This window comes from Ovis canadensis, chromosome 15 (assembly GCF_042477335.2).
Source record: "Ovis canadensis isolate MfBH-ARS-UI-01 breed Bighorn chromosome 15, ARS-UI_OviCan_v2, whole genome shotgun sequence".
Classification (NCBI taxonomy): domain Eukaryota; kingdom Metazoa; phylum Chordata; class Mammalia; order Artiodactyla; family Bovidae; genus Ovis; species Ovis canadensis.
The window spans coordinates 58,144,348-58,157,539 of record NC_091259.1 but is presented as its reverse complement, the minus strand read 5'-3'; the positions used below and the strand labels follow the sequence as shown (position 1 = coordinate 58,157,539).

Sequence of the window (13,192 nt, the reverse complement as noted above, 5' to 3'; positions counted from 1 at the left end):
TACAACAAACTGTGGAAAATTCTGAAAGAGATGGGAATACCAGACCACCTGACCAGCCTCTTGAGAAATCTGTATGCAGGTCAGGAAGCAACAGTTAGAACTGGACATGGAACAACAGACTGGTTCCAAATTGGGAAAGGAGTACGTCAAGGCTTATTTAACTTCTATGCAGAGTACATCATGAGAAACGCTGGGCTGGAAGAAGCACAAGCTGGAATCAAAATTGCCGGGAGAAATATCAATAACCTCAGATATGCAGATGACACCACCCTTATGGCAGAAAGTAAAGGAGAGCTAAAGAGTCTCTTGATGAAAGTGAAAGAGGAGAGTGAAAAAGTTGGCTTAAAACTCAACTTTCATAAAACTAAGATCATGGCATCTGGTCCCATCACTTCATGGCAAATAGATGGGGAAACAGTGAAATCAGTGGGAGACTTCATTTTGGGGGGCTTCAAAGTCACTGCAGATGGTGACTACAGCCATGAAATTAAAAGATGCTTGCTCCTTGGAAGAAAAGTTATGTCCAACCTAGACAGCATATTAAAAAACAGACATTACTTTGCCAACAAAGGTCCATCTAGTCAAAACTATGGTTTTTCCAGTAGTCATATATGGATGTGAGAGCTGGACTATAAGAAAAGCTGAGCACCAAAGAAATGATGCTTTTGATCTGTGGTGTTGGAGAAGACTCTTGAGAGTCCCTTGGACTGCAAGGAGATCCAACCAGTCCGTTCTAAAGGAAATCAACCCTGAATATTCATTGGAAGGACTGATGCTGACGCTCCAATACTTTGGCCACCTGATGTGAAGAACTGACTCATTTGAAAAGACCCTGATGTTGGGAAATATTTAAGGCAGGAGGAGAAGGGGATGAAAGAGGATGAGATGGTTGGATGACATCACTGACTCAATGGACATGAGTTTGAGTAAACTCTGGGAGTTGGCGATGGACAGGGAGGCCTGGTGTGCTGCAGTCCATGGGGTCACAGAGTCAGACACGACTGAGTGGCTTAACTGAACTGAACTAGAACTGTGGACCCCACTGAAAGGAACTGACAATTCTCACATCTATTTCTCTGAACACCTCAAAGTACTTTCATTTACAACTAGGCATTTAATCTTTTAGCAATTCTGTGATAATGCATTTTACAGCTGAGGAAGCTGAGACTGAGATGGGGGAAGTGAATTTCATAACAAATTAGGGCAGAGGTAAGGACAGAACTCAAACTTCCTAATACTTCATGCAAGATGCTTCCTTTGTTGAAATAAGAGTTTCTCTACACGAGGCCCTATTTTTAACCTCAAAGGCCTGGCCGTTCAGCTTTTGGATCTTCACTCTCTGATGGCAGTACCACAGTCAGCTCCCAGCAGGTTGAGGGTTGAAACTTAGGCTGTGGAATTCCTATAGCTGACACCAGGGCTAGATAAGGGGATATAGGTGTACCCTGGTGAGACATGTTTGCGTGTAATAAAGCAGAAACAATGCCTGCTGCATGAGTATGAGAAAGTGGGGTGTAGTGGAAAGACCATGCAGTCAAACAAATCTGGATTTGAATTCCCACTCTGTCACTTTTCATGGACTCTGACAAGTCAGTGCCTCTATGGAACCTCACTTTTCTGGTCTTCAACATGGGAATACTCTACTGTATAGATTAGTTGTGAGAATTTGAAATGTTAATGTAAATATCTGATACACTTTATGTTTTCTCTATTTCCCTGTTTTTCAAAAAAAAGTCCTTCTTATGTGGATTAAAGAGAGGGAGATGTCACACTTAAGGCTTTTCAGTGAAGATTCAACCCCACAAATATTTATTGAGTGGCTTCTGTGTGCTGGTCAGTGCTGTGCTTGGTGCTGGCCTACAGAGAAATGATGATCGGTAGCGGCCGCAGAGTAAATCAACCAGATTAGACCCATTTTCTTCCCACCAAGCTTGGTAGCCCACAGGCTGTTGACAGGCAGCATGTCTGAGTTTCAGCTATGCATCTGACAAGGCAGAAGGATATAGGGGATAAATGCTTATATATTTAAGTGGAGTCAAAACTCACTGAAGAGATCGAGAGGGTACTGATAGGTGGAACAATATTAACTTAGAAGAGGGGGTGATGGATAGATCCTGTCCTTGTCCCTGGTAATTCAATATTTTTATTCATGAGCTGGATGAGAATATGAAGCTGAAAAAAATAGGATCTTGTTTCAAATTAATCTGGACAAGGTAGAATAAGGAACTGAGTAGAAATGATTGGCGCCTGATCTGTATGCCCAACTCAAGGGCTTTGAGGTATTGGAGGCAATAGGAGGAGGGAGCTAGTCACATGAAAAATTGTTGGAACGTAGCATCTTTGACTTTGGATAGGAATGTTGGGGATGTTGGAGGTGAGAAACCCTGGGAATCCAAGATGAAAAGTCCTTAATAAACAGAGGAGACAAAGAGTACCCTAGCCTGTGGTGGAGGCTGGATAGGAGGTATGTGTGTTCCAGAAAGTAAGGCAACTCACTATACTGCAGAGATATTGCTTCTTGTGATCTAAGGACAGGGGAGTGGGGATGTGAGCATGGCTGCAAGTGTAGACCTTCCAGGAAGCTGGAGGGTGGCTGTCCTTGGAGGGCCCTTAGTTGCTCTGTGAAGGTGTTAGTCGCTCAGTCAAGTCCAACTCTTTGCGACCTCTTGGACTGTAGTTTACCAGTCTCCTCTGTCCATGGGGTTCTCCAGGCAAGAATCCTGGAGTGGGTTGTCATTCCCTTCTGCAGGGGAGCTTCTTGACCCAGGGATCAAACCTGGCCTCCTGCATTGCAGGCAGCTTCTTTACCAGCTGAGCCACCAGGGCAGCGACCAGTTCCTCTGTACAGTCTGGCATAGACATGTGAAGGACATGGCTACACCCTGGACCCAGTAACTCCCCTCCCATGGATGGAAATAGCATGTGCTAATCTGTCCTTGATTTCACACCATCCCCATGTCCTATTGCTCAGCCTTTCAATGAGGAGCTATGAATATAACCCTTTTTGTCAAAGTGGGCGTCAGCTTCATGAGGTGGAATTTCAGCTACATGTGTCTTTTCCTGCTGTCTGTCTAGACCCTGCCCCAACTTTGTGGCTCCACTGGGTCCTTTTGGGTCCCCCTCAGCCCCTTACTGGGCAGTGAGATCCTGTCAGTGCCCCCGCCCCTTCCCCAACACCAGGTGAGCCAGTGTGCACAGGAGGTCATTACCTCTTCCCCCTTGTCTGGGGCTTTTCTAAGCCGTTGCTGCTCTATTTCTAGTGGAGTACAGTGCAGGCAGGGCATACAATAGCAGCCTCTTTCCCTCCTGGTATCTCTTTCAGTCTTCTGCGCTGTGGCCCAGTCTCCGGCTCCAGGACTGCCCCTCTGCTGGTCAGCTCAGTTCTTGGGACACGACATTTGTTCTTATCTTCTGATGTTATTCCTTGTTTAGCTTTTCAGTGTTGCTCTCTCCAGAGCAAAGCATTGCTTTGAACCCCAGCTGGTGGACAGGGCCCTGGCACTTCACCAATAGCCGCCAGGTATTCTCTGGAGGTAGACCTGGCCCTCTGTTCCGGGACATCCTGATGCTGCTCCTGTTCTACCTGGTCTCTGGGTGAACCACAGCCTAGATAGAAATGCTCTCTGTAGATGAGACTTGCAGACCTCTATATGATCTAGTCTTTGTACCTTGCACCTAGAATAGCCTCATGGTCTGGGAGACCCAGCTCCTGCAGTAACCTCAGCCCCACAGCCAATCCTCAGGCTCTAGTGACTTTGCTTGTATCCTTACCAGCCATCCCTCTCCTGCCTACTGTAGTTTCCTAGTGTTTCTTACCCTGTAGGGTAAAAGCCACTGCATCTGGGCACATGGGCTCACGGCAGCCCAGAATGGCTGGGATGTCCTGAGAAGGCACTAGTCCTCTTCACTGCACATTAGGGAAGTGTGATCCAGTGAGCTTCCTATATTGCTCTAAGGCCTCTCATCCTTTCCAAACTAGGCCTTGACCTAGCAGAGAAATAAGCAGAGTGTGGCGAGTGTGTGTCTAAGAAGAGAGACCAATTCCTCCTGAGTGGGAAGGCTTTGTGGAGGAGGGGACACACAGAGTGTGTGAGGCTGAGCAGGCAGTGGGCACCCTGACTCACTGTGCCCTTCCTCTCTGGCAGTGACCCGCCATAACCACCTCAAGGACTTCATGCTGGTGGTGTCTATTGTTATTGGTGTGGGTGGCTGCTGGTTTGCCTATATCCAGAACCGTTACTCCAAGGAGCACATGAAGAAGATGATGAAGGACCTGGAGGGCTTACACCGAGCCGAGCAGAGTCTGCATGACCTTCAGGAAAGGTAAGGCCCTGTTCCTGCCCCCTGACCCTGGTGTTGCCAGCTCTTGGGAGCCTCCAGTTTCCACCTGAGATGTGGGCCGTCTGGCTCCCGAGACCCTGCTGACATGGTGGCCCAGGCTGTGTCATCCTCCCAAACCTGCGTCAGAGCCTAGGTTCCTGCCATTCCAGTCACACAGGCAAGTATCCCTCCCCAGAGCAGAAGCTTGTTTCTATCCTTTCTCCCCCGGAGCTTCAGAGGGAGAAGTGTGGAGGTGCTGGAAGGTCTTGAGCTTCCCTGGTTGGATGGCTTGTGTTGGGTCATTCCATCCTCCATCCCACCTCTTGACTGCTTCCCTTTCCATAGAAGTAGACATAATCACTGTCCTTTCCCAAAGAAACCTTGCAAACCTATCTTCCTAATACCTTTCATGCTGTCTTATATGGCATCTAAATCTCACTTGTGTGCTGTGCTCAGTCTGACTCTTTGCAGCCCATGGACTGTAATCTGCCAGACTCCTCTGCCCATGGAATCTTCCAGGCAAGAATTCTGGAATGGGGTGCCATTTGCTACTCCAGGGGATCGTCCCAACCCAGGGATTGAACCCATGTCTCTTGCATCTCCTGTGTTGGCAGGCGGATTCTTTACCACTAGCACCACCTGGGAAGCACCCACTGTTGTATGACTGGGTAAATCCCTTTCCTTTCTGGGACATATTTCCTCATTAGTAATGTAAAGGAGTTGAGCTAGGAGCATACCAGGACATTTTAGCTCTGATAGTCTGAGGTTCTGTTTGAATAAAGCATGGCTTAGAAACTATTGTAGAAGATCTAGCTGTGAAGGGAAGGTGACAGTCCGCCAGCCAACCTAAGTACTTTCTGACATCTAGGAACCAGGTCTGTGTGGGGAATTGGAAGAAAATCACTGCTTCTGGGCCACAGAGCACGCACTTAAGAAGGAGCAGTGACTCAGTGCCAGCCTATAGGAAGAGAGCTGCAGGGACTGGAATGGCACAGAGGCAGGAGATGAATGGATGTGGAGTCTGAGGAGGTGGCCTTGAAAGATGGGTAGGAAAGATTAACCTGGTGGTTGTGGTTGAGTGTGTAGAGTGAGGCCAGATCCCTGGTACCTTTGGACTCACATGTTGCTGCTGCTGCTGCTAAGTCGCTTCAGTCGTGTCCACATGTTAGTAGGATGCAAAAGGCAATAGAGAATCAATGTGGGTATTTTACTTGTTTGCTTTGTTTTGGTTTTAAGAAAAGGAGAGGCCTGCTTCAGGAGTGTTTGTCAGAAAATGATTCAGACAGCCTAGGGACTCCTGTTGGGGAGTCTTTGCAGGAATCCACATAAAAGGAAATGAAGTCTGTCTCTTTTCTATTATTTTTATTTATTTATTTATTTTGGAAGGATGGGGAAATGGTTTCTTAACAACTGGATATTGTTAAGTACATTTAAACATTATTGTTTGTAATCACCACAACCCTCTTAGGTAGGTATTGTTATCCCAGTTTTAGAGTTGAAGAAATGAAGCCTCGGAGAGGGTAAGTGTCCGTAAGTAGTAAGTTAGGAATTTCTTTAACCACAGGCTGCTGCCTCAGTAAAGGCACCCCTAGCAGATTCGTTTCCATGGGCTTTTAGGAGGCAAGAGGAGTTTTATCTTTGAGCTGATTCCTGGCTACTTTGCTGGGCCCCTTGTTCCTGGGCCCTTTTCCAACTGGGGGCTAAATGCTGCTATGTGGGCAGTCCCCATTCTTCATTTGTCTGAAAAACATGTACTGTTTTCATTCCAAAGGCAAAGAATCTAGGCAGGAGGCATTCCAAGTTTGGGGATAAAACTAAACTCCCAGCCCTCCCTGCTCCCCAAGGCCTCCAGAGCTAACTGGCCACTGTGGCACTTTGAGAAACGAATGCACACTCCTCCCAACCCACGGCAGTCTTACACCTGTGCACACACATATCCTCCTCTGACTCAGGGGCCCATGTGCCTCTTTGTGCCTCCTTACTTTGGCAGGCCTGCACTGCCAGTCACCAAAGAGCTTTTTCCAGAGTTCCTGATGCTTTGGGTGAATAAATGTAATGCTACATGTGCATTCCAGTTAAGATTTCACTGGGTTTCAAGATAATTCTTTGAGGCAGGCAGGAATTTTGAGTCCCACTTAAAAAGGAAGAAACAGGCCTGGTCCAGGGAACAGACTCGTCCACAGTCACACAGCTGCGTAGATCCGAGCTGTGGTCAGACTGCCTGCTTTTCTTACTTCTGATGGTAACTGATTGCCGCCTTCAAGATGCTCAGTCTTCTGTGAAGGAGACGAGGTGGGCCCAGGCTTGATTTTACACTTATTAGCTCAGTTCTTCACCCAGTAGTATTTATTGATCTTCATCGCTATTACATCCAAAATAGGTCAGTTTTGATTCTCCCTATTGTATGAAGAAGACAGGCATATCATAGACTTTTCAGAAGAGGCTGCTTTCAGAGAGGATAATATTTCAGTGAAGAATTGAATCTCTAATTTCAAGCAGTTGAGTCATGGGAGAGTACAATAAAGGAGGATATTCAGGGCAAAGAGATTGTGCTGGAAATGGCGCCCCTGACTTGTTTTCAGCTGTGCACATAGCGCCACCTGCTGAGTGCTTCGATGAGGTTCAATTCCTTTTCACTCCAGGGACAAAGTGCACAGAAGGCTGCACTTTGTCAGCAGAAAGCTTGCAGCTTAGGCATTTTTCCTCTTCCCTCATTTGTTCACCACATCTTTTGAGGCTTCAGTCATTGACAGATCTGGACTTGGGATTTTTTTAGAGGTTCAATTCTGTTTCTGCCTCTTCCGTTTACCTGCTTAATTAACTCAGCGGTCAGTGCTCTTTTCTGTGGTCCCTACTTGTTCTGCAGCCTGTCTTCTCTTCTGTACCTCAAGTCTAAGCCATATATCACTTGTTTTCTTCCTCTTCCTTTCCCCTCTTATCCTGTAACATAGTGGTTCCTACTAAGGTAGGAAGACCTGAAGTAGCTAAGTCCTTTCCCTCTTCCAGAGGGACCAGCTAATGCTTATTCTTTCTTCTGGGTCTAACCCAGGCCTCACCTTCCCCTACTCCTTTCAGGCAGAGTTGACCACCCCACCCTTTGGGCCTACCCAACACTTTATTTCTCTATTACAGAACTTATCACACTGTGTGCACCTATCTGTTTACTTGTCTATATTGGACTAGGCCATGAGCACCTCAGTGGCAGGGGCAGTCTTCTCACTCAACAAGGCTTGGCATTTAGTAGACATAAAGTACTAGGTGAAGGAATAGGTGAATGAATGAATGAATGAATGAATGAACAAACATAGAAATGTAGTGCAAAGAAAGGAAAGAAGGAAGGAAGCTTAGTTGGATGGATGAAGGATTTTGTCAGTAAACAGAGGGAATGTGTGGGTGGGTCCAAGGGCATATTTTCATTGTAAGTGGTACCCTTGAGAAAGAATGTGCTTAGGAAGGGAACTTATGGTCAGGGGCATGAGAGGCTCCCCCAAATCCTGCCCATCCCCTTTAGCATGAATTTCATATTTCTGTGCTTTTGGGATTTAGGTACTCAGGAGTCCAAGAGGTACAGCTCAGTAGTTCCCTACTCATTTTCCTTAAATCTCCCCATGACCATCAGCCCCAGCATATTTCACCATCAAGCTTTCCCTGGGTCTTTGGTCTATGTTTCAGGGTATTCTACATTGATTGCACCTTCCAGATACCTTGGTATAAGGGTAGTAAATGTGCAATTTGAACACATAAAGATTAGAATTCTGGTCTCAATTCTGTCTGCCATTTGTTCCCTTTCCTAAGCCTTTGTGTCCATACCTGTCCCAGGCTGATAACTGTACAATATATCATTATCTGCAGGGAGGACAAATGTGGAAGACCTTGTAAACTAGTAATTGTTATGATCTGAGTATGTGAGACATCTTGTTGTTGTTCAGTCAGTAAGTCGTGTCTGACTCTTTGGGACCCCATGGACTGCAGCACTCCAGGCTCTCCACTGTCTCCCCGACACCTTAGATGGAAGGATTCAGATACCCCGGAACCTTGGCTTCACAGCCTTTGTTACTGGCAGCAGAATGATGGTCCAGATAAGTAGGGTAATGCCATGGTTGCTGTTGGTCCTGAGCTGCCTCACTAGGGCCAGGCAGGTGGCAGGGTAGGGAGAGTATATTCTGAGTGCTGGAGGCTTCATCTTCCTCTTGATGCCATGCCCTGTGGCAAGCTGGCGGGCACTGCCTGGCCTGGCCTCCTCCAGCTCCCTGTGTTGTCTCCAGGCTGCACAAAGCCCAGGAGGAGCACCGCACAGTGGAGGTAGAAAAGGTGCACCTGGAGAAGAAGCTGCGCGACGAGATCAACCTTGCCAAGCAGGAAGCCCAGAGGCTGAAGGAGCTGCGGGAGGGCACGGAGAATGAGCGGAGCCGCCAGAAATATGCCGAGGAGGAGCTGGAGCAGGTAGGAGAGTCTACAGTCCCAAGGCGCTGGGGTCAAAGGGCAGGAGCCAAGGGTCTGGCCGAGAGTAGTGGAAAAGTTGCAGAAATGATCACTGCGGTTGTGAAAGCACAGTGAATAACAGGTGATAAGTTACTCTGTCCCTTTTCAGTTGAGGTATTTACATATACAGATCATAAGTATACAGCTGGCATGCTTTACAGATGCATGTACCTGTGTCGCCGTCCACATCAAGGTACAGAATCTCATAAGCACTCAGAGGGCTCACTTCTGCTTCCCCTTTCTCCCTGTCAATACTCCACCCGAAAGGTAACTGCAGTCGTAACCTCTAAACCAGATCAGTTTCACCTGATTTTTAACATCATGTAAACAGCATTATACAGTATGTATTCTTTTGTGTTTGGTTTCTTTAATTGAATATTATATCTGTGAGAGGCAACCATGTTATTGCATGTAGTGATAATTAGTTTATTTCTGTTGCTGAGTGTTAATCCCTTGTATGGATGTACTATAAATTATTTATCCATTCTCCTATTGATAGACATTTGGGTTGTTTGCAAGTTTGTTTTCTTTTAAAACTTCTTTGTGGGCATCACTTATTTCTTTTGGATATGTAACAGGGCATTCATATATTTGTTTTGAGAAATTGGTGATTTTCCAGAATGATTGTACCAATCTGTACAGCCACTAGTGATAGTGTGAGAGTTCTACTTGAGCTACAGCCTGAGTATTTTTAGGCATTTTCATTTTATACATTATGATGTGGATGTAATAGTATCTTATTGTGATTTTAATTTTAATTTTCCTATTGACCAATAATATTGAATACCTTTTCATAAATTTATTGATGACTTTATTTGGGAATCTTCTAATTTAAAAAATTGAGATTCAGTTAAAAACATTTCCTATCTTCCATTGTGATTTCTTTTTGACCCATGGTTATTTAAAAGTGTGTTGCCTAATTGTCAAACACTTGGGGACTTTTCTATTTACCTTTCTCATTGATTTCCAGTTTAACTTTGCTGTGTTCAAAGAACATGTGCTTTGACCACAGGTTCCAGTCCTTTCAAATATGTTGAAACTTGGATGATGTAAGCAGACTATAGAAAACAACTAAAAGGCAAAGAGTGTCAGACTGGATAAAAAATAAATCCCAACTATATGCTGTTTACAACAGATGTGCTTTAGAAATAAGGATACAAAATAGTTAAAAGTAAAAAGATGAGAAAAGATATTAATATATGATAAACACTAAGGAAAATAAAGTAGGGGTAGCTATGTTAATGTCAGACAAAATAGACTTAGAGAAAAAAGTATTACTAGAGACAAAAATGGGCATTTCATGTAAGATAAATGTGTGAATTAAACAGTAAAATATAACAACCTTTAATTTGGATATACCTAATAATATAGTTTAAAATATATATGTGTGTATATGTGTATATATATATATATAAAGCAAAAGTTAAGAAAAACTAACAGGATAATAGACAAATTTCATAATCAAAGTTAGAGATTTTTAGCATCCCCCTCCCAATAATAAGCAGCCAAAAGTATCAGTAAGGATATAAAAATTTAAACATGACTGATCAATTTGACCTCATTGCTGCATATAGAGCATTTTACCCAACAGCTGCAGAATACACATTCACTGTGGTGTTTACATGTTGCTTCTGCTCCATTCTCGCCTCTCCTTCTGGGTATCCAGTATTTATGTTAGACCTTTTAACTCTATTCCACATGTCTCTTATGCTTAGTTCTGTTCTTTTTTTCCTCCCTCTGTGCTTTGGTTTGGTTGTTTTATTTTAATCTGTCTTTGAGTTCCCTAATCCTGTATTTTGCCAAGAACATTGTGGTATTTAGCTCATACAGTGGAATCCTACTCTCAGATAATGTATTTTTCTAGAATGCCCATTTTACTCTTTTATTGATTCTGTTCCCTGTCCAGAATTTTCCCATATTTTTCTTTAACATTTTAGTCATAGTTGTCTTAAAGTCCTTGACGGGTAACTCTTAACATCTGGATCATTTGTGGGACTGCTTGTTTTTCCTCTTGATTATTACTTCTATTTGCCTGCCTCTTCTCATGTCTAGTAATTTAGTAAATGCCGGATAGTGTGCATAAAGAGTAATAAAGGCCACAGTCAATTTTCATCTTCTGTCAGATACAGAGTTTAGGTAGGTATGCTGGGTGAGGATCTGGTCACCACAGTTGATTTTCATCTTCTGTCAGATACAGGGTTTGGGTAGGTATGCTGGGTGAGGATCTGGTCATCTCAAGCCAATGAGAGACTGAAGTGTGTCGGAACTGGGTCGTAGTTTAGTAAGAGTTGGTCCAAGCCTCATTTGTCCCTGTTTCTCAGGCATTCTGCTTTCTGACTTTTTATTGAGATCTGGTGAATTTATTTCTTCCCAGTCCGGAATGACTATGAGATTATTTCTACCCCTTGGACATTTTTAAGTTAGCTCTTTGGCCTCCTACTCCTCATAACTTTAAAGTTTTGCAGCTCTCTTGAGGAGAGGACTGGCTGTGTGCTTGAGTCAGATCCCTTCTTTCTTGCAATGCCTTGTCTCCTAAGCATTGTGATATTATGGGACATTTTATTCCACTCTTTGGCCTAGCTACCTATTCTCTTGCACAGCCCCAGAGTGCAGTAAATGCTCAATAAAGAAAGTGGATGTGTCTGTCTCTATCTCTTTACCTGTGATCCCCCTGTTCCCTGTTTTGTAATTGTTTCTCTCATTACACAATTTTTGAGTGTGTTTGACCAGCCCTTTCATGTGCCTCCCCAGCTGTCAAACTTCCTTCTGCTTGCTCTCTCTTCTCTCTCCATTATCCCTTTAGCTGATCCCAATCCTTCAACTGCTTTTAATGTAGAACTTGATCCTCCATTTCCAGACTCAGTGTATTAGTCGCTAAGGTGTCTGTTCCTCATTTTAAATCTACAAAGCCAGGAGTGGGCTATTTTGTAGTTCCCTTTTCAAGGAACAAAAACCCAATGAAGCTTGGTCCTCTCATGGGCTCTCAGAGGAATGAAGGTGTTTTGTCCTTAGCTAAGGCCCTCCTGGTCTATATTAGGCTCAGGGGTGGACCCCAGACCTGCTGTGGGATACTTCCCCATGGGCTAAAGTTGGACACTAGACTGCTCTCAATCCCCTTTCTCTGGGATTCTGAGCAGTGAAAAGTCAGTGTTCAGATGGGGGAGCTGGGGAATTGTTTATACTGGTAGCCTGGGTGAGACAGAAGGAATTCAAGCATAGATAATGGGTTCTGTATGTACAGTACTTTCCAGACCTTTCATATTTAAGTGCTTTGTGGCCATCTGCTTCATTTTATGCTCCTTGCTTAGAAGTCAGTGAAGAGATGTCTGCTTATACATTGGTCCTTTCTGATCTTGGCCTCTGTTGGCAATACCCATGTTAGGTGTAAGCTTGCTTGTTGTTTTCTTGCCTTGTAGACAGTGCCCATTACAGCCTACCCACCCTGATCAGTGAGGGAATCACAAAGTCTCTGGGCTAGAGGAGCCTTTGGAGAGTGTTCAGGCCAGTTGCCCCCTGGAGTAGCAATCATTTTGAAGGTCTTTCTGACATGAGCTCTTTCCATACCTCTCAGGATGGGGAGCTCACTCTCTCCTGAGATCGTCACTTTGCTTACAATTTGGATTTGCCTGGGACAAGGCCTTACACCTAAAGCAGCGAGATCTGCTTTAGGAAGCACATGGTCACACAGACAGTTGAGTGACAGACCAGGGACCAGGTAAAATTTCCAGACTCCCACCCAAGTGCTTTTCTTGCCACATTGTGAGGGCTTGGGTCCAAGAATAGACCCCAGCTCTCAGAAAGAAGAGGATTCACTGAGATAAGCTGTACCTCATGAGAGCAGGGAAAATTGCTGACATTGGCTGTATGACCAGGAGAAGTGACTAATATGTGAGAAAAGAATCCTCTAGTCTGGCAGCAAAAAATAAATAAATAAAAGAAAGAAAAAAAAAGTCTCCATTTGACTTCTGGTTGACACTACTAAATGTTGACCTTGAGTAGGTTACTTTCCTTCTCCAAGCTTGGTTTCTTTTTTTTTTTTTTTTTTTAGCTTGGTTTCTTATATATAAGATACAGAAAATAATCCTTGCCCTTTCTCCCTCTTGTGAGAGTGGTGAAGCTTAGATGAGATGGAAGAAAAGAAGGCTGATGTATCATATGGAGGCACTGGAGAGGGTCTTGGTAATAGTAAGGACTCGTATCCTCTTGGCTCACAGGTACGGGAGGCCTTGAGGAAAGCAGAGAAGGAGCTGGAATCGCATAGCTCATGGTATGCTCCAGAGGCCCTGCAGAAGTGGCTGCAGCTGACCCATGAGGTGGAGGTGCAGTACTACAACATCAAGAAGCAAAATGCCGAGAAGCAGCTGCTGGTGGCCAAGGAGGGGGTGAGCCT

The 13,192-nt window shown here is 44.6% G+C and overlaps 1 protein-coding gene across 6 annotated transcripts in view; it reads left to right on the top strand.

The window, feature by feature from the left end:
- The window catches only part of STIM1 (stromal interaction molecule 1), a 196,154-nt gene that overhangs the window by 172,439 nt on the left and 10,523 nt on the right, over positions 1–13,192 (top strand). For all 6 annotated transcript variants that reach the window (XM_069553454.1, XM_069553451.1, XM_069553453.1 and 3 more), the window contains 3 exons: positions 4,146–4,323; positions 8,586–8,763; positions 13,017–13,184. In XM_069553454.1, coding sequence (XP_069409555.1) covers positions 4,146–4,323; positions 8,586–8,763; positions 13,017–13,184 — 524 coding nt within the window. The remainder of the gene's footprint in view (positions 1–4,145; positions 4,324–8,585; positions 8,764–13,016; positions 13,185–13,192) is intronic.